The sequence below is a fragment of the Delphinapterus leucas genome, chromosome 13 (genome assembly GCF_059928025.1).
Source record: "Delphinapterus leucas isolate spDelLeu-1000000601 "Yukka" chromosome 13, BTC_Dleu_Yukka2, whole genome shotgun sequence".
NCBI classification, from domain to species: Eukaryota; Metazoa; Chordata; class Mammalia; order Artiodactyla; family Monodontidae; genus Delphinapterus; species Delphinapterus leucas.
Genome location: NC_143141.1, coordinates 68631833 through 68652531, shown reverse-complemented (window position 1 = coordinate 68652531; position 20699 = coordinate 68631833). Strand labels below are relative to the sequence as shown.

General features: G+C 35.1%; 1 protein-coding gene across 13 annotated transcripts in view; it reads left to right on the top strand.

Moving 5' to 3' along the window:
- BIRC6 (baculoviral IAP repeat containing 6) overlaps nt 1-20699 on the top strand; it is a 245498-nt gene that overhangs the window by 199141 nt on the left and 25658 nt on the right. For 12 of the 13 annotated variants that reach the window (XM_089922371.1, XM_089922372.1, XM_022574123.3 and 9 more), the window contains 2 exons: nt 5175-5385; nt 20265-20410. In XM_089922371.1, the coding sequence (XP_089778497.1) occupies nt 5175-5385; nt 20265-20410 (357 nt within the window). Of the gene's footprint in view, nt 1-5174; nt 5386-17412; nt 17586-20264; nt 20411-20699 lie in introns of those variants that run through there. The other variant, XR_016395304.1, reaches the window with a different exon arrangement.

The following is a 20699-nucleotide window of genomic DNA, read 5'->3' as shown; positions in this document are numbered from 1 at the left end:
CTTTCTTTTTTTAAAAAATATTTATTTTATTCATTTATTTATTTTGGCTGCACCGGGTCTTAGTTGTGGCACGCGGAGTCTTCATTTTGGCATGCGGGATCTTTAATTGCAGCATGAGGGTTCTTAGTTGCAGCATGCATGTGGGATCTAGTTTCCCGACCAGGGATCGAACCTGGGCTCCTTGCATCGGGAGCACGGAGTCTTACCAGCGAAGACCCCCCGCACCCCATGCCTTTCTAGGAGTTTGATAACAACTTCCTTCCTTTCTTTTGTCTATCTATACATGTAAGCATATGTAAATTTTATACATGCACACATTATTTTTTCTGCACCAATTGTGAGACATATGTTGCAGATATGATAGCTCTATTACCCCTAAGTATTTCACTGTTTATTTGCTAAAACACAAAGGCAGCCTACTACATAACCACATTACAGTAACCAAAATCAGAAAAAAAGCATTGATAGAATACACCTATCTAATCATCCAATCCACAGATACCATTCATATTTCATCTGTTGTCCCAATTATGTCCTCTATAGCAAAGAAAAAAATTGCTTTTTGTCCAAAATTTAATCTAGGATCATTTAGTAACCTTTTCCACCTTCTTCAGTTTGTAACATTCCTCCAACTTTGTCTTTAATGACCATGACAATTTAATGAAATTTTTTATTATGTAAAAGTTCAAAATATGTAAAACTAGTGAATGTAGCATAATGAACCCCTTTGAGTTCCGTCACCAGCTTCATCAGATAAACATACGGCCATGCTTTTCAGTTACATGCTCACTAACCCATTTTTTCCAAACACATACATATATACACATAATAGGTTATTTTAAAGCAAATTTAAGACATCGTTTTATGCAGGCTATAAGTATTAAGCAATGCCTAAAAGCACAAAGGAGAAAGTAAAAATAAATTTTAACATAAATTACCTCATGGACCACCATCCAGAAATAGTAATCAGTAACATTATATCTAGCATGTATAGCTAGAAGTATGAACAGACAGATTGGTAATAAAAGATGAGAGTATGAAAATATTTGGAACTTACACAGATTAGCTATTTCTACCAGAATTGGAGAGAAGAGTAAAAGGCTGGTGTTGGGACATCAGCGATTATATACCCAAGCCCTTGTAACTTTTATGTGGGCTAGAATGAATAGAAATTCTACATGGAAGTATTTTTGTCAGTCATAGGTATTCAGCTAAACAATTAGGCTTTGCATGATTTGCAAAGTATTTTTGTTTTGTTTTTGCCTAGAGGATTTCTACTCTCAGATTTTATTAGTCAAAGTATCATTGTAAATTTGTTTGTTTCTTGTTCCTTTGTCCTACTAGATAGTTTCAAAAAAGGCAAGCATTTGACCAGTTAATATTTATGAAGTTTACTTAACTCTTAAGATGCATTAATTGCAGAATTTGTAATCTTACGGCAAACAAAATTCAGCTGTAATTGTTTTGACTCTCTAGGTCCTTTGCATTTCCATATATATGAGTCATCTTGTCAGTTTCTACCCCCCAACTAAAAGCCCATTGGAAATTTGATTGGAATTGCATTCAGTCTGTACATGAATTTGGAGAGAATTAACTTATTAACAATATTGGGTCTTCTATGAGCATTGTATATCTAGTTGTTTAAATTTCCTTTAATGAGCCTCAGCAGTGTTTTTATACTTCTGAAATTGTCAAATTTATCCCAATTTCATTTTTTATGCTATTGTAAATTATACTTTTTTGAAATTTTATTTTCTTGTTACACTAGTATATAAGAATACAGTTGATTTTTATTTATTCACCTGATATCCTACTACCTTGTGCAACTCAGTAGTTGTGCTACATTCCTTAGGATTTCTGTATAGAAAGATAATCATGCCATGAACATTAAAGACAGACAATTTTATTTCTTCTTTCCAATTTATATGAGTTTTGTTTGTTTCTTTAAAAGATTTTTTTTTTTTCTTATTGAACTGTTTAGATCTTGCAGAAGTTGTCAGTTTGGGGGAAAGGTGTTCAGTCTTTTCACCATTAAATATGGTGGTTGATGTTGGGTTTTTTTAAGATTCCCTTTATCAGCTTGAGGCAGTTTTCTTCTATTTCTGGTTTGGTTAGAGTTTTATCAATGGATTTTGAATTTCATTAAATACTTTGTTTAGATCTGGTAAGATGATCAAATGGCTTTTCTTATTTTGTTTGTTAATATGGTGAATTACATTGATTTTTCAAATGTAAAGTCGACTTTGCAATCCTGGAATAAAAGCCACTTGGTTGTGATTTATTTTACTTCTTTGTTTCTGTGTTCATGAGGGATACTCATCTGTAGTTTCTTTTTTCTTTTCTTTCTTTTTTTTATTGGTAATGTCTTTGTCTTATTTTGGTATCTGGTTAATTTTGTCCTCATAACATGAGTTGTTACCACTTCCTCTGTTTTCTGAAGTAGACCACATACAATTAATAGTATGTGTTTTTTAGGGAATTCCCTGGTGGTCCAGTGGTTAGGACTAGGTGCTTTCACAGCCGGGTTAGTGGGGGGGGGGTGTCAATCCCTGGTCATGGAGCGAAAATCCCACAAGTCACGTGGTGTGGCCAAAAAAAAAAAAAAAAAGTATGTGTTTTTTAAGTGTTTGATAACATTTACCTGTGAAGCCATATGGAGCTTTTTAATGAAAAGGATTTTAAGTAAGAATTCAATTTTTTTTAACTGACAGGGGGCTATTGAGATTTGCTATTTATTTTTAAAGAACTGATTTGGGGGAATTCCCTGGGTCCAGTGGTTAGGACTCTGTGCTTTAACTGCCGAGGGCTTGGGTTCAATCCCTGGTCAGGAAACTAAAATCCCACAAGCCGCACTGCGTGGCAATCAATCAATCAATAAGTAAGTGGGTTTTTTTAAATGTTTAAAAAAAAAAAAAAGAACCGATTTGGCATTGTTGGTTTTCTCTGTTGCTTATCTGCTTTCTACGGTGACAGCATAGGAGTGGTTGCCTGAAGCTGGCCAGAGGAGGATGATTAACTACAAAGGTGTTTGGGATGGTAAAAATGTTACGTTATCTTCATTTTGGCAGTGATTACACGGGAGTGTATATTGTCAGATATCATTGAATATGTACTTAAAATTAGTGCATTTTATTGATTGTAAGTTGTGCCCCAATAAGTTGATTTTTGAAAGTTATAAATAATTCATCGGGAAATGATTTTGTGATTTTGCTTGGATTTCTTAGAGTTTTGATTTTTTTTTTTAATAACAAGTGCCACTTAAAGATTCTAGAGAATTAAATTATATTAAGAGGGAAATTTCTTATTTTCCCATTTGAATGTTGTAGTAGAAAGCTAAATTTGAGACTGTGCTGTAAGGTATGTTGAAAATATTTAAGATTATGAACTATACAGATTAAAGCTTAAAGGCACCTAGCACTTTTTAGTGTGCTTTAAGGAACCTGTTAGGAGGAATTTCAGGCCATATTAAATTTTTTCCCATGCCTAAAACACTTTTTTTTCCTCTCTGTTGGTAAATCATGTTAGTGTTTTTTTTCTGAAATTGTGACTATTGAGTGCCATTATATTTTAGTAGTTAAGTGTCTGGACTTCAGAACTGGATGACCTGTGTGTGCATCCTGCTTGCTCCACTTCACTGATTATACAGTCTTGAGCAAGTTCTTCATGCAAGTTGTTTCCTATGTCAAATCATTTCTTATATTCTTTGGATCGAATAGTTTATATCTCAGAACATTTTAGATTTAATTCTCCAAGTTTATTGTCTTATAATAAGAACACAATATTGCCTCATTTTCAATCGCATTGATTGTTATCCTGGCAAAGTGTCTGTTATTAAACCCCTAAGACAGTTTTTGTGTATACATAATAACCCTCTGTCACTTTAATGTTTAGAATTACTTAACGTGATGTGATTTAGCAGGTAATTTATATTACTGCTTTTCTAATGTAAGAATATATGTTATTTACTATATTATAAAAAAACATTCTGGGCTTCCCTGGTTAGGCAGTGGTTGAGAGTCCGCCTGCCGATGCAGGGGACACGGATTCGTGCCCCGTCCGGGAGCATCCCACATGCCGTGGAGCGGCTGGGCCCGTGAGCCATGGCCGCTGAGCCTGCGGGTCTGGAGCCTGTGCTCCGCAACGGGAGAGGCCACAACAGTGAGAGGCCCGCGTACTGCAAAAAAAAAAAAAACAAAAAAAAACAACTATGCTTTCTTATAGTTGGCTTTATTTTTCTGGGAATAGAATGTTGAACAGTGAAGTGTGGATTAGTTGGAGGTAATATTGTAATACGGAGCATAAATTACATTCATAGAACTCCATTCAAAAGAATGTAAGGAGAAACAGCAAATTCTGAGGAAAGTATTATAACTATACATTATTTAATAACTTTGGGAAATAATCTTCTACCTCTTAATGAACACACTATCTAAAACAGTATTTTTTTTATAGAGGTCAGATTAATTTTTAGGATTAATTAATATTGTTTGTTGCTTTTTATAACTGGGATAAGATCACAGATTAGGGCTTCCCTGGTGGCGCTGTGGTTAAGAATCCGCCTGCCGATGCAGGGGACACAGGTTCGAGCCCTGGTCCGGGAAGATCCCACATGCCGCGGAGCAACGAAGCCCGTGCGCCACAACTACTGAGCCCGTGTGCCACAACTACTGAGCCTTCATGCTGCAACTACTGAAGCCCACGCACCTAGAGCCTGTGCCCCGCAACAAGAGAAGCCACCACAATGAGAAGCCCGCTCACCGCAACGAAGAGTGGCCCCCACTCGCCGCAACTAGAGAAAGCCGCATGCAGCAACAAAGACCCAATGCAGCCAAAAATAAATAATAAGTAATTTTTTAAAAAAGTAAATAAGTAAATGTATTTACTGCCATAATGTATTATCTGGACTATTTAATCATTTTTATGTGTGATATAACTAAATAGTTACTTAATTACATTTCTTGCTGTCTCCCCAACCCTGTGCCATTTTCATTTTCTTTTGTTCCCTAAAAGTGCCTCTTACACTTTGTACATTGGTGCTTCATGAACATCTACTTTAGTCCACTTACCAACCAAGCAATTAATCTTAAGATCCAAGTAGAAGCTACATTGCTGTGGACTTACTTTTATATTGCACATCTGCTCATTTTATGCTTTCCCCTTCTTCCTTCTTACAGTTCTCGACATGGCAAGACATGTGCCACTCTATCGAGCTCTGCTAGAATTGCTCCGGGCCATTGCTTCTTGTACGTGCATGGTGCCCCTATTGTTGCCTCTTTCTGCAGAGAATGGTGAAGAGGAAGAAGAACAGTCAGAGTGTCAAACTTCTGTTGGTACATTATTAGCCAAAATGAAGACCTGTGTTGATACCTACACCAACCGTTTAAGGTACTATACTTTGTTCATTTCTTTTGACCTTGGCTTTTACTGTCTTTTTTAAAATAGCTTTGTTGGTTTTTTAAAAATGATGTATGCTAATTAAACAAACATATGCACAAGCAGTAAATAAAACTACAAAGAAAAAGTAGCCACCAAATCCTACACTCAGAAACATTTATTAACAGTGGCTTACCAGACGTTGCCCTATGCGATCTTATAGCTGTAGATAGAGTTTTTCTTAAATGCTATAACATTGTACCTATTATACAGATAGATGCTAGTTTTACTCAATATTGAGGTGAAAGACACCTTCACTCTCAGTAAATACATATTGCTGATACTATTCTTAATATTTCTGATTATGCATTGTATATAGATGCTGTATTTTACTTAACCATCTATTAGTGGACATTTGGGCTATTTCTAATTTGTAATAACCTCTGACATACATCTTTTGGGACTTGCAGAAATCTCTGCAGAGTAGATTCATAGAATTAGAACTGTTGGCTTTAGGAATTACTAGTTTCATTTTGATATGTATGTTATAATTCATGCTATAATATTTTTTAGAAGGTAGAGGATTTGGTATTTATTTGTTGAAGTTATAGTAAAGTTAGTATTTTATCTTTGTGGAAAATTGAAGTTTTAAGTGAATCTTTGGTTAAGTTTATACCTTGCTAGAAATCAGATGATGAGTCCTCTTATCAAAAACTTTTTTAAAAACCTTTTCCTGGTAACCTTTTTCATTCTCTTAGCAGAATCTGTTTAATGGTTGTCAGTTTTACTTAAAGATGGCATAAATTCTGATGTTTGCATAAACATTCAGAATTAGGCTAGAGGAAGCTTATTTCTTTGTTAGTGGTCTTTTGAATCAGTTAATCTTCTTTACCGTCTTTGCAATATATTTGTCCTACCTGTTCTCACTTATTTTTTTAGTAGCCTAAACTTTGAGAAACTCAGTATACATCAAATGATGGCAGAGAATTGGTCATTGGAGGAATAGTTTTTGTCAGCTTTCATTTTTCAGAAGAAATCAGCTCCTCAGATTATTCTGACTCTTTTAGCTTTATTGTACTGTCAATATCACTTTAAAAACTAGCGGGTCACTGCCAGGCAGTAAGAAACGTGAATTAGAGAAGAGATTAAAGAAGACCCAGTTGGTAGCGATATAAAAAGCTGTAGGTTCATACTCTTTAACCAGGGAGGGAAAATGTAAAGGTATATTTTCTTTGATAGTGTGAGACTTTTTTATGTTGTAGAGAAGTAAATAATATTATCTTTCGTCCCATCCTTCATTATGGCAAAAATCTTTCTAACTGGTAACCTAGGTAGCTAACATAATTGTACAAAAATAGTGTGGTATCATCAGACTAAAGGTCTGATTTTCTAACTGAGCTAAGTGAATGGAATTTGTAGACCTAGAGTGCCGTTTTTGCTGCTTTTCTTAATGTATATCCTGTTCACATAACATGCAGTATAATTTCTTAAAAATTAAACTTCTGCATGAAATGTATTAATGAACCACTACAAAAATTTAATTGCGGATAGAGGATAACTGAGTTTCAGTTAACAGGAGCTCTTTATTTTTCTACTTGGTTACCTGGGAAAAAAAATTCTTTAAAATCTTTCACCAAGAAAAAATGACACTTCAAACTTTTAAATTTTGTACCAGCAAAACATGCATGTAGGGAGCTTCCCTGGTGGCGCAGTGGTTGGGAGTCCGCCTGCTAATGCAGGGGACACAGGTTCGTGCCCTGGTCCGGGAAGATCCCACATGCCGCGGAGCAGCTAAGCCCATGCGCCACAACTACTGAGCCTGCGCTCTAGAGCCCATGAGCCACAACTGCTGAAGCCCACACACCTAGAGCCCGTGCTCCGCAACAAGAGAAGCCACCACAATGAGAGCCCGCGCACTGCAACGAAGAGTAGCCCCCACTCGCCGCAGCTAGAGAAAGCCCACGCGCAGCAATGAAGACCCAACACAGCCAAAAATAAATTAGTTAATTTTTTTTAAATTGAAAAAAAAAACATGCACATAAAGATCATAATGACTGTTCACAGAGATCATTTCATTTTTTTATTTTATCTTTACAGTGACCCTGTGCAGTATATTTTAAAGCTATTTTACTGACAAGCACTAAAGAGAGTTTTGTATTATGGTTTGAATGTGCCTCTTCATCAAGATTCCTCATGATATCTGTTATTTTTTTATATATGTGTAGAATACAGCCTCTGTTACAAAAAGAAGCCAGCAAAGACATACATGTTGTAACATCCCTACTTTCCTATCAAGGTTTGGCACCTTGAGAATTCACTTTCCACTTCACAGAAAGAGGGGAAAATCTACTCTTTTCCAGCCTGTCAAAACTTAAATGTATTTCTTTTCATATTTTCATCAGACTAGAACTCTAATAAAGTGAACAGTATAGTCCAATTTCCTGTAAAGTTTATACCCACAGAAATTGGTCTAAATTTATTTTTTACACTGTTTCAAGATGCAAAGCTTCCCCCTCCCCCCTCCCCTCTACCTGATCCCCAACTGTATTTAAAAACAAAAACAAAACCCAGGATACTCTGAGAAGAGGATGGTCAAGGCAAATTACATTCTGTTTACATATCACTTTTAGGATGTGTTTTAGTGCTTCATCAGGATTTGGAGTTATGACTTTAAAAATAATGTGTAGGTGTTCCCCAGCTCAGAACATTTTTGCATTATTTTTGTCTCTTTTTCTCTCAGTAGGAAATAAGGCAGGTGGGGGGGATGCGTTGACTGTGGGTGATTCCCTGGGATGTCCTGGCCACATCTGCACCTGGGGGCTCAGGGGAAAAATAGGTAAGGGTAGATAGAGTACATCTATTTAGTATAGGTTTTTCTTTTTTTTTTTTAAGCAAGAAAGCAAGTACTGGTTTACTAATTATGTTTATGTATGTTATTGTATTGCCTTGTTTTCTTCTTATTATTTCTCATTTGTTACTTTTTTTTTTCTTTCTAAAAGCCAGGAATACACAAAAGGCATGCAGTTTTTTCCCTCCAAATGAAAATTTAACATAGCACAATTTTGTCATATTAGATAAAGAAAAGATAGATTCTCTATGTAATTTGCAGGTCTCTGGATGATAATTGTGGTTACATATAATGATTTACATTGATATTATTTCTTCTGTATATGTTATACTTACAATTTTTAGCTTTTTTGGATGAAAAAAATTAAAACGTTTTGCCCAAATCTAAAGAGGAAGTTTACTTTTACTGGTTGGAATAATCCAATTAAGAGTATCCTATCTTGGGCTTCCCTGGTGGCACAGTGGTTGAGAGTCCACCTGCCGATGCAGGGGATGCGGGTTCGTGCCCCGGTCCAGGAGGATCCTACATGCCGCGGAGCGGCTGGGCCCGTGAGCCATGGCCGCTGAGCCTGCGCGTCCGGAGCCTGTGCTCCGCGACGGGAGAGGCCACAGCAGTGAGAGGCCCGCGTACCGCAAAAAAAAAAAAAAAAAAAAAGTATCCTATCTTGAGGACAATGCTTAAACCCAACTAATTTTAATCTCAAAATTCAAAGAATGATAGAGATTATATAGGTTAACTGACTCTCCCCTCCAAGCCTGAAACCTTCTATAAGAGGAAATAGGAAAATATCATTAAGAAGCTGAAAAGGCAGATCATTTACTTTGCTTTTATCTAATTTGTGTTTTAGAAACTTGCGCTTATATTCAGATAGGTGATATCTGGCCTGGTCACAAGAGCGTCACTGATTTGTTCATTTAACGGATGTTTATTGAATGTTCATGAGAGCATAACAAGAAAATTAGGTCTTTTTCTAAGGGACTGACAGATTATGGGGGAAACAATAACTAGGCAGTTTTAATAACACAGTACATGGCATATTAGAAGTTTAAAACATTACTGGAGGATCAACCCAGATTTGGAAGCCCAAAGAATACATAAGAATTGGCTAAATAAAGAGGAGCCGGGGCCTGATATACCAGGCTGTGTAAAGAATGTTAGGAGTGAAAGAAAGCATCAAGTATTCAGCAAAATGTAGAGAATAAAGAAGTTTGGTGTGCCTGGGTGTCCTTCGGGTTAGAAATAGGGGTGGGAAATGAGGCTAGAGAGGAAAGCAGGGGCTTGAAGAACTTCATAGTTACCTACTCTTAAATGTGATGAGCCATTGAAAGGATTTCAACAGAGATCTAATCAGATCTGCATTATAAAAAGATTGTCTTGCAGTGTATCTGAATGGTTAGGGTGGGAGTTAGAACAAGACTAAATTGCCATGGAAGAGATTTTCATCCTTTCTATCTTGACAGTTGAGCTGTTTGTGTCCTCTCCCATCCTACCATTCTGGGGACTGAGGATTTGAGTCTATTAGCATTCTTGCTCTAAAATTATGGACTTAAAAGAAAGTTAGTTCCTAGGTAGAAATACTGTCTATGTTTCAGATGTTTGACTTTAAAAAAGAAATAATATAACTCAGGCTTTAAATTACTTATTAACTACATTATTCTGCCTATGTGTTAGTATCAGTGACTGCGGATTTATCCCTGGGGATCTCCTTCAATAAAGTGTAAGTGCTATCGAATAAATGGTTTTCGGAGCATGGTTTCCTTTGTTAACATACCAGAATTTGAAGTCTGTAATCCTACGCAGAAGTTCTCCAGTACTAATCCTACTAGGTTATTTTACTGAAGACAGAAAACAGTCATCTATTGGCTTGACAGAGGCTCAGAATCATTAGCAGAGAATCTAAAATCTTTTATATTAAGGTTTAGGAATGACAGGGTGAGACTACATTCATTTTCATACAATTCTTCTATTTCCTTAAAGCTGTCATCCAGCCAAAATTGTATATGTGGAAAACTTATATGACAGTAAGTAGGCTTTAGATTTAATTTTTCTGGAGCCTTTTGTCTATATTATTTTAGAGTTCATCTTAAAAGAGTATCATGTGATTATGGGATTTTTATTAATCGGATCAAAATAAACCAAACCATTTTCATGGTTGAAAACTGAAGGAAATTTTTCTTGGTAGAAATTCTTTGTCAGAGTGAAGAGCCTCAGCATTTATGAGGAGGAACTTTCAAACCTTATACCACCCATGCTTTTGCTAGAATCTTCCTTTAGATCAGATTTTCTTTTTTAACCAAACATTTTATTTAAAGAGGAAACTTCACATTACTAACATATCAGACGGACCAGTATCATTTGCCATAAATAGAAGATAAGTCTAAAAGTGAATAAACTAAATTTAAGAAATTAGTGTCTGGGACTTCCTTGATGGTCCAGTGGTAAAGAATCCACCTTACAAGGCAGGGGACGTAGGTTTGATCCCTGGTCAGAGGACTAATATCCCACATGCTGCAGGGCAACTGGGCCTGTGCGCCACAACTACTGAGCTCGTGCACCTCAACTAGAGAGCCCACGTGCTGCAAACTACAGAGCCCAAGCACTCTGGAACCCATGCGCCACAACTACAGAGCCCATGTGTCCTGGAGCCTTTGCGCCACAACTAGAGAAAACCCACACACCACAACTAGAGAGAAGCCCACACACCACAACGAAGAGCCCAAGTGCTGCCATGAAAGATCCTGCGTGCCTCAACAAAGATCTCACGTGCTGCAACTGAGACCTGATGCAGCCAAAAATAAATAAATATTAAAAAAAAAAAAAAGTTAGTGTCTGACTCCAGACCCGTTTTGTGTTTTAATAAGGAAGATTTAACAATGCTAAGAAATTACCAAAGGCTTACTGAGACCTTTCTTTTCATTGGAAAGAGACTAGTTTTCTCAATCTTCAATTCAGTTAACTAATACCATGTCTAATTATTACTTAATGTTTTCTCACGCTTTGGGAAACTTTATTAATAGGATACATCAAGTCCTCTAAAAGTAATGGCATTTTGCAAATATAAACTAACAAAATTAAAAAGGAGAAGAAATGGGATGATGTATGTCCATTGACTGTCTTACTCTCCTTCCCCCTTTTATCTGTGCTTAATTGGGAGAAACGAAGGTTAGCAGAAGCCAGACTAGCCTTGCTTTTGTTTTAATGTGGCTACAATTTAGAGTGGTATTTTGATTCTCATCCTCACTCTCCTATGGATGAGGATTAGTTTGGTGACAGATAATTACAGTATTCTGATGGGATTGGCATTAGTGTAAACCAGAGCACTATTCAAGGAATAAATGTATGTACTTCTAGTTTATTATGTTCATCTTTCCTGGCAAGACTAACCTGTTGACATGGTAAGGTGGCACCTAGGAGTGATTTAGTCTGTCTTTAAAAAGTTGTTAAATATTTACTGTACAAATTGCATTAAGAACTTCCTAAAGATGATGATATTTTAATATTCTTTTACTCATGTCTACCACCTCTCCTAATAAGTCCTCTCAAGATTCACAATTGGCAGTAACTGCTTAGAGTTAATTTGAGTCTAACGGTCAACATAAATAAACTGATTAATATTGCTGTTGGCTGATTATTAGTAAAAATTTATATTAAGATAAGTCAGGGAAACATTCCTAACTAAAGACTAGGCAAAAGTGTATTGCTTCAAAATAGAGAATTTTTACATTCAGCACTTTCCAACTTTTGTCTGAAACAGATAACATTTAGATAATTAATTATGAGGACTATTTCAGAAATTAATTTTTTTCTAAGTATATAATAGCATGTTTTGTACACTGGTTTTATACCATTTTGAAAACATACCTTAAATGTACCTATAATGTTAAATGTAATTTTCTACTTAGGCCATTTTCTAACATCATCTATCACTTAAAATTTAAACAAAATTGGGACATTTCGTGATGCTATCATATGGAAATTTTGTACTTTTTTCTTGTTCAGTTGAAATTTTTTATAATAATTTGAACAAAAATAGGAAATGGTTGATTTAAATATTGTTTCTATTTAACTTCGTTTGCCTCATTAATATTAAGTAGCTTATTTACTTTATTTCAGAGAAATTATTCAGAAGCCACCTTAATAATCACTGCAATAAAAAGATCAGAGGACCTCCAAAACAATAAAATTCTTTTGCCTGTCTATTGCTGTAATAGACACGAAGAACAAAAAGTTTAACATTTGTCTATAAAGGATAAGTAGAATTCACTCCCTTGCATAGTTTTTGAAAACTTTATTACCATAAATGTTCCGTTTTTCAGGTGCCCTCAGTATAGCAATATTGACACTTTTCTTTCTTGCCGAATGCAGATAAAAACCAGTTTTTCATTTATTTTATCCAAAAAGCCTTACTTTCTGTTTTTTTTTTTTAGTTTTATAATTTGATGATTTTTGTGTTTAATACTTTTAATTTTTATATCTACAAGCAGTGGAAGAAATAGTTCCCTAGGGGCCAAAGGAGAGAGGCTGGGGCAGGGGGCGAGGGAGAGCGCATGTGAGAATGACACCCTGATACAAAAGTAGGAGGTAAAGGATGTATAAAGGTGTAAGCAGTGTTTGTTAGACACATGCCGAAGACAGCCTGTGATTAGATGTTTACTGCACATAAGTCCAAGGTCACTACTACTTAATTTTATGCCAGTTATGAGAGATCAAAATCTGGTAAAAATGGGGCTTCCCTGGTGGCACAGTGGTTGAGAGTCCGCCTGCCAATGCAGGGGACACGGGTTTGTGCCCCGGTCTGGGAAGATCCCACATGCCGCGGAGCGACTAGGCCCATGAGCCATGGCCACTGAGCCTGCGGGTCCGGAGCCTGTGCTCTGCAACGGGAGAGGCCACAACAGTGAGAGCCCCGCCTACTGCAAAAAAAAAAAAAAATCTGGTAAAAATGAATTTTTCTAACTGTCAGATTAATGACTTAGGCAGATAAAAGACAAAAGTATTTTCTGAATTCCTTTTGTTCTGTCAGTTTGAAATAATTTTGATTAGTATAATATTTATGTTCCAGCCTCTATGTTTTTATTCATTTCCCTTCTTGTTTCTGAAGAATAAGCCAAACTGCTTTAAATGTGGGAAAAGTTATAATAAATATATAGTAGCATATAGCTGTGTAAAAAATACAAAGAATAATATTATAACCTAACTTTTGTGTAGGATATAGAGTTTCAGAAGTTCTTAGATGTGTATTACTAGTTTTTTCTGCTCTGTGTGGTAGACAAGAAAATATTCTTGTTCTACGAAGAATGAAACTATTACTTAGAATTTAACATTTAAAAACTTACTAATAGGTAATAAATCTGGGATTTAGCTCCCCACTTTCCTGATGCCTGTAGTGTTCATTATCAAAAACAACATTTATGAAGAAAGGGACTTCCCTGGTGGTTCAGTGGGTAGGACTCCACGCTCCCAAGGCCGGGAGCCTGGGTTCAATCCCTGGTCAGGGAGCTAAATCCCACATGCAGCGACTAAAGATCCTGCATGTTGCGGCTAAGACCCAGCACAGCCAAATAAATAATTAAAAAAAAAAAAAAAAAAGACAAGTTGATTGACCCGTAGTCCAGATACTTCTATTTTTATACCCCATTGCTACCTTTTACCAAAATTGTTCATTGATCACTAAGGTGACATGCTTGTGTAATGGCTAGACTTCACCTTTAGCTGATTCCTGAAAAACACTTAGATCAAGTACCAAAGTACAGCTTATTCTATTATTTAAGTGATTAACAAACATAAACTCATTAAAAATTATAAATTGACTTAATACTTCTACCTCAGTAGCATAACATATAAAATGATTATTTATTCCTTGTCAGATTGCATTAGATGAGCTTTATGTTTCAAGATGGTTTCCACTATCTTATTTCTGACAAAATCTCAAGCAATCTTAATTGCTGAATTTGAAGTCTTTTGCTAAGTAAGATTTAGTTTGTAAATCTTTCTGGGCACTTCACGATAAGTAACCTGTCCCATAATATCTGCAGGGTTTTAGAACTATAAGGAATGCTCTTAAGAGTTCAGATAGTTCATATCCCCCTTTTTATAAATGATGAAAACAAGGCCCATAAGTACTGTGATTTGTTCCAAGGTCTCGTGCTTAGTGGCAGAGAGCTATGATAAGACGTCAGATTTCCTAATGTCCCAATCAAGTATATTTATTTACTAAATTGAACTTAACTTCCAAAGAACAATTGGATTTATGCATCAGTGAATAATTAGAAATCAAAGTGTGAACTTATTTTTGATTTGGCTTTGGAAATTTAGGATACATAAATATTTTTAATGTTGACAAGTAAAATTTTTTAATTGAAAATTTTGCTTTTGATAATTAAAAAAGTATATATAAGAATGCAGATTCTACAGAATTTTTCTTATATTTTCTTTTGCTTATCTTTTTTCACTCCCCTGAAGAATTTTTTTTAACACTATGATAAGATGTTAAAAGGCAGCATATTTCGTTAGATATGCATAGCCATTCGAGTTGTGCCTAAGTAATAATTACTAGATCACTAAGGTAACCTAAGTAAGGTAAACTGTGTTTTGTGGTCTGTAGAACATGAGCTGGTAGCAACTTCATGTAATTATCACTTAAATGAGGATTAAGTCAGCTTTACCCATTTGATTTTTTTTTTTTTGCTCAAAAGAATCAATAAAAACATTTCCTCTGAAAATTTCTTAGTTATTGATTATGTATTTTTCCTTTACTGTCTTTTCAAGCTGATTTGGTGTCTACTTGCATAGACTAGGGTGTGTGTTGGAGATATAATTATTTTCTCTATGTTGCTGGAGAAGCCTCTTCCCACCCCGCTAAACACCCTATTGTTTTCCATCTCCTGAATTTTGTTACTATCTTAGTATGTCCTATATTTGTAATATCTTTAACTCCCTTGTCAAGAAGAAATTAAAGAGTTTATTAGCAAAACTCGATATTTAAATAACAAATAGCAAAAACAACTCCTGTCTGTTTATGACCAGTTGTCGATCAGCATTTTATTTTAGATTCTTAAAAAAGAAAGAACTTGAAAGCAACTCTGTCACCTCCATTAATAAAGGGATTTGTGGCATCGGTAGCGTAATACTTTAAACCTTTATATGTGTATTGTTTCCACTTGAAATATAATTACCTAGTGTGAAAATTCATTTTGTTGCCCACAAAATAATCACAGTGTGAAAATGTGAGCCCTTCAGATTTTAAGTACCATTCTTGGTGAAATTCATCTGCTGGCCATTTCAACCTCAAAATGAAGTCAAAGTACAGCCATAGTAGTTTGGTTTCACTTTTGAGTAAGTGTGGCACTTCGTAGCCTCCTTGGAGTTGGAGCAAAGGCAGATATTTTGTCCTTGATCTTTTGTGCAGACTCTTCCTGCTCGACTCCAGTAGACAAATAATCATATTTTGTATATTTAGTATTTGATAGCTTCACCAAAAGTTTGAAAAAGGCACTTGCCGCCAATCACATAATCTTAATTGCTAATAAGGACATGACACAAATGACTCTGTTGAGTGTAAGGTGTTCTCAACATTGAACTTCTCTTTAATAGCATTATTAAAGTAAGCATCCTTGATTGCCCTTTCCCTTAGCTATCCCAAAGTGTCTTCCAGTGCAAAGTTCATCAGTTTTTAAAATAACTGAATTGTCTTGTGGAAATACCCAATTCCATTTTATCCAACTAAGCAATAAGATTAGTTGATTTACTTCTTAAACGGCATATTTTCTATCAAACTCTCTTGTTTTAACTCCTTTAAGTTAGTTCATTTAGGGCTTCAGTTGAGAAAGAATTTCAGTTCCAGTCCTCCTACATTTGTTTTCATTGGAAAAACATTTCCTATCTTTTCTTTTTCCTCTGTTTCTCAAAGCTACAAAGTGAAAAAGCCTGATTTCTTAGACAAGAAGCATTTGTTGCAACAGTATATATATATTTTTTAAGTTTCTTTTTGTGATGACCTTGAACAAGTTCAGTGGTTCGTCAACCTTTTTTACTTGGTGGTGGAGACAGCAGTGCCAACATTTGTTTTAATATCTCTTAGCCCCAGTTGGATTGTCCCCTGGTGAAGCATATTACTTGTGGCAACTCCATTCCACAGCAGCACACAGTACCGTATTTGTCCTGTGATGTTTAATCTGACTGGAAAACTATTATATTTTTATCTAATCTAAAAATCAAGGTTTTATTTTCAAAGGCTTCTCATACCTCTGTTTTGAATATTCCCTTCTCTCCTATTGCTCATTTATGCTTCATTTAAGACAAAGAAGATTTTATTTTCTACTTTCATTTAAATCATATTGAGAACTAAAACCAGTACTTCCATTTGGAAAGAATTTAAGTAAAAACAAAAAGGAATCTAAAGTTTAAAACTAAGCTTTAAAATAAGCATGGAAAACATTCATCTTACAAAGGTCTTATCCCATTTAGTGGTGCATTTCAAAAATTATTTTCGTGTTTTCTATAGACATTAGAAGCAAATAATTCTCCACAGTAATATTTTTAAAAATCTTTCTGCTTACTTTTACTTTTAATTTTTTTTTAACTATAATTCCTGGCAAAGAGCTTTAGAACTGTGGATATGGTGCATTGTTTTATAGGTAAATATAGAAGTTTCATTCTCTTGTAGTTTTAGAATCTTCCTCTAAGACACTAATTCTTAATACTTCTGAATCTGGACATTTCAGCACATGGTGTCCTGATTACTTCTTCAATGTGGCTCTGCTTTTTAAATGTTTATTTCAACAGCTTGATAGTTTTGACTTTAGTATTAGGAGTGCAGGGGATTGAAGTGGTCTTTCCTAATGTCCAACCAAGAAAATAGTTGTATTAAGCTGTTTTTAGTTTATAGATTATAAGAGAGCATAATTCTGATATCTTGTAGTCATACAAATATCCAACTTAATGTGGGTGGTAGAATTAGAAGAAGCAGTTCAATATAACTGAATGTTGAGTTATGGGTTTCTTTTTTCTTTTTGTTTTCACAAGAAAGATTTGCCCATTCTGCTCACATCCTAGTTTAGATTATATGTCACAGAGCCAAAATTTGCTTAATTTATTAGCTGTGTCGTTGGAATTCACAGCATAGTGGAAAATGTTTGCAGATAATTCTGTGCAATAGTAGAAACTTCAGTTGATTCCTCGTATTTCTTCAGGGCAGTGATCACAACCAGATTCAACGTATGCACAAAGCAGCGGATACCATGGTAGCGGCCGTCGCTGATTGCTTTTACCATGTTGGATCCATTGTCAGTCTCAAAGACCTACTTCCAGCTAGGTGCCTTGAACTCAAATAGCTTTTCACACAGACTTCAGGATGTGAGCTAAGGTATGGCCTTTTTTCATGAGCTGGGCCTACATATGGGTTGACAGTAACCTGCAGCTTTTATAGAAAAGAGACTGCTGTCTGTAGTTTAATGTCAGACAATGACTAGTTGTAGTCATCATCAGGCAGGTAGTGTGTGTTCTTCATATATTTGAAGTACTTTTACCTTTTGAAGATTATTCCTTTTTCTGCTGTATGTTTTTTCAAAAAGACTATCCACATAAAAAATTCTCGTTAGAACCTGCTGTAAAGGTCTAATTATGTCTGCTTTATGATTCAGCCATTATCTTCAAGATGTATGTGATTATTTCTTTTACGCATTTGGTGTAAAAAATGCTGTTTTTAAAATTTCTGTGGATTTTTTTGCACAATTCTTAAACATTTTTAAAATTTTGTGGTCAAAAATAACAAAAATTTTTATCCTAACTATTTGCAGTATTTTAATAATAGAGATTTCTCCTACTAATCATCTTTTAAAAACTGGAGTTAGGAAATTGGTATTCATGAATAGGGCTTGAAATTTAGAATCAGTAGTTTTCTGAGGGTAACTTGCTCTAAATTGCATTGAGGCAGTTTACTCTCCATGCCAGAGGTTCTTGTTTCTTCAAGGAGAAAATACCCTAATTCTGGAAAAGTGAGCTTCACTCCTGTAATCTTCCTTCTCTGCTTGGCAAGATATGTTTCTTTAAGTGACATCTTTATTGAGAATATAATGGATCAACTGACTAATGATAGATTTAGGAAACCATCTTTATTTTATTATAGCTGTAACCATAACTCTTCTGTTTTCTCAAACTACTTACTGTTGTTTTCCTATTGTTCAGTGGCCCTTCTAATTAAGAATTTTTTTAAGCCCCAGGAAGAGAATCATTTGCAACTGGGGAGAGAGAGAGTCTTTATAAATTCAGAGGGGGTACTATCAATCAACTTAAGTGTTTTTTCTTGACTCTCAGTGTTTCACAAAGTTTGTGAACAGCCATTGGTAAATGCAGAATTTGAGAATCTGTTTGATCTTGTCTACCAGAATCATATCTTTATTTAAAAAATTGTCAGACTCACTATTAAACTGTAGTCTCAGCTTAACTTCATATCTATAAAAGATGCAGTATGTTATTTGATTCTAGCAGTAAAATGTCTATTTCAGTCTTAAAACATTCATTCACTATATTCTCCTTACTTACATATGCAAACATATATGTTCGTATACATGTTCACACACAGAGGTTGATGCCTAATATGATACACAGCAAAACATCTACCAAGTGGTTCCTGAGTAGCAAATGAGAGTTGGCCATGTGTTCTCTGTGACTCCCACATATACATCAGGGAAGATAAGAAGAGAGGGTAGGAGAAAAAGCAGTAACCCAGTGACACATTATGGTTCTTAAGTTAAATCCTCTTGCCAGGTGAGGTGGTGTATGAGGTGGTATAAAAATATCTGTGGATGCTAGATTTTCACACTGTGGGAGCCAATTCAAGACTCATGCATAACACTAAATCCGGTTACCCTTGTTATCCATCTGAGTGGCTCTTCTTAATTTACCTCTTACTATCTACCTAAAGTTAAGCACTGAATTGCTTCTGAGCAGATTTTTGTCTTTGTGATAAAGAACAGTTTATTTGGACATAGATTGCATGATATTATTTTGTTAAAGACTCTTCTATCTTCTGTTAGTCTTTTTATAGTTCTCTAAGGCTCCATGCCCACTTTGTGAAATGTTGTTTTAATATAATAGCCATGTCCTTTTGTTAGTAGCTGTACAAACTAGAAAAATGAATGATGCGTAGTTTAGATCATACCTTAGCATAAACATTTTAAACGCTTTTATTTATATGTGATTTCAGTTTGTTTTAAATTATCTATTTAATGAATTAACAAAGATGTAGATTTTTAGTATCTAAGAAGTAGTGTAATGATGATGTGAATAAAACATGCTGAGAGTTGAAATAGAAAAAAGGAAATTGATATTTAGTTGCTGTTTTTAGTGAACCTTGTTAATAAAATGCTACTGCATTCACCTAGAAAATTTAATTTGAGTCTGTATTAGACCCTGAATAGGGAATACAGAAGAATATCTTTAAAATGATTATGCCCTAAAACTTAACGTTTAAATAAAGATTCAGTGTATAGAAGCACATTATATTAAGTTACCTAGTAGTGAACCTGCACTTTATTCTGGAATTTTTCCTTTTCTCCCCCCCCCTTGGAAATTAATATACTCTAAGTGAAATACAAATAGTATTAAACTGAAAAACCACCTATGGATCTTTGATTCCCAAGTCTTAGAAGGCAGAGGATCTTTTACTTTTAGATATAGAAGTGCATATACTTCTAGGTGCATAGTTACTGTAAGTATGTTTTTAAAGGTGTGGATCGAAGGACATACCAGGTATTGGGGTCTTTTTACAGTATGACATTTCTACAGTGTTTAACTCTTGTCTGTTTTTGCATATGAAGAGACAACCTACCGGAAACTTTGGTTATTATGCTAGGCATTATCCTATGGTTTCAAAATGAATCTAATTTAAACCACTCCTGGTATATATCATGTGTATGTCAAATGAAATGCAGACTATCATGTTGATTTTTAAATTGTTACTGATTTATGGAAGTATTTATTTTTCAAAACTAAAATCTTAATTTTCCTTGCATTTCTTTCCATATTAAAAAAACCTTTTCAGATCTAAAAGGGAAAATGTTAAAACAGGAGTAAAACCAGATGCATCTGATCAAGAGCCAGAAGGACTTACTCTTTTGGTGCCAGACATTCAGAGGACTGCTGAGATTGTTTATGCAGCCACTACCAGTTTGCGGCAAGCAAATCAAGGTACAGCACTATTCTCTTTATGCTCCTTTTCTTTTGATACAAAGATGTTTCATTTACTACTGAAAACCGCCTTCTCTTCCCTCTATGTTAATGGTTTTCCAGCAAGTTATTTACTTAAAGATTCTGTTCTATGTCAGGTTTTCAAGCTAATTATGTACAGTCTCTAATTTTAAAATATTTATCTCTACTGTGTATGATTTCTAAGACTGTTGGTAGGCTGACAGCATGCATTATAAATTTCTCTTCCCACTGAAAGTTATAAAATTGAAAAATGCAATTGTATTAGATA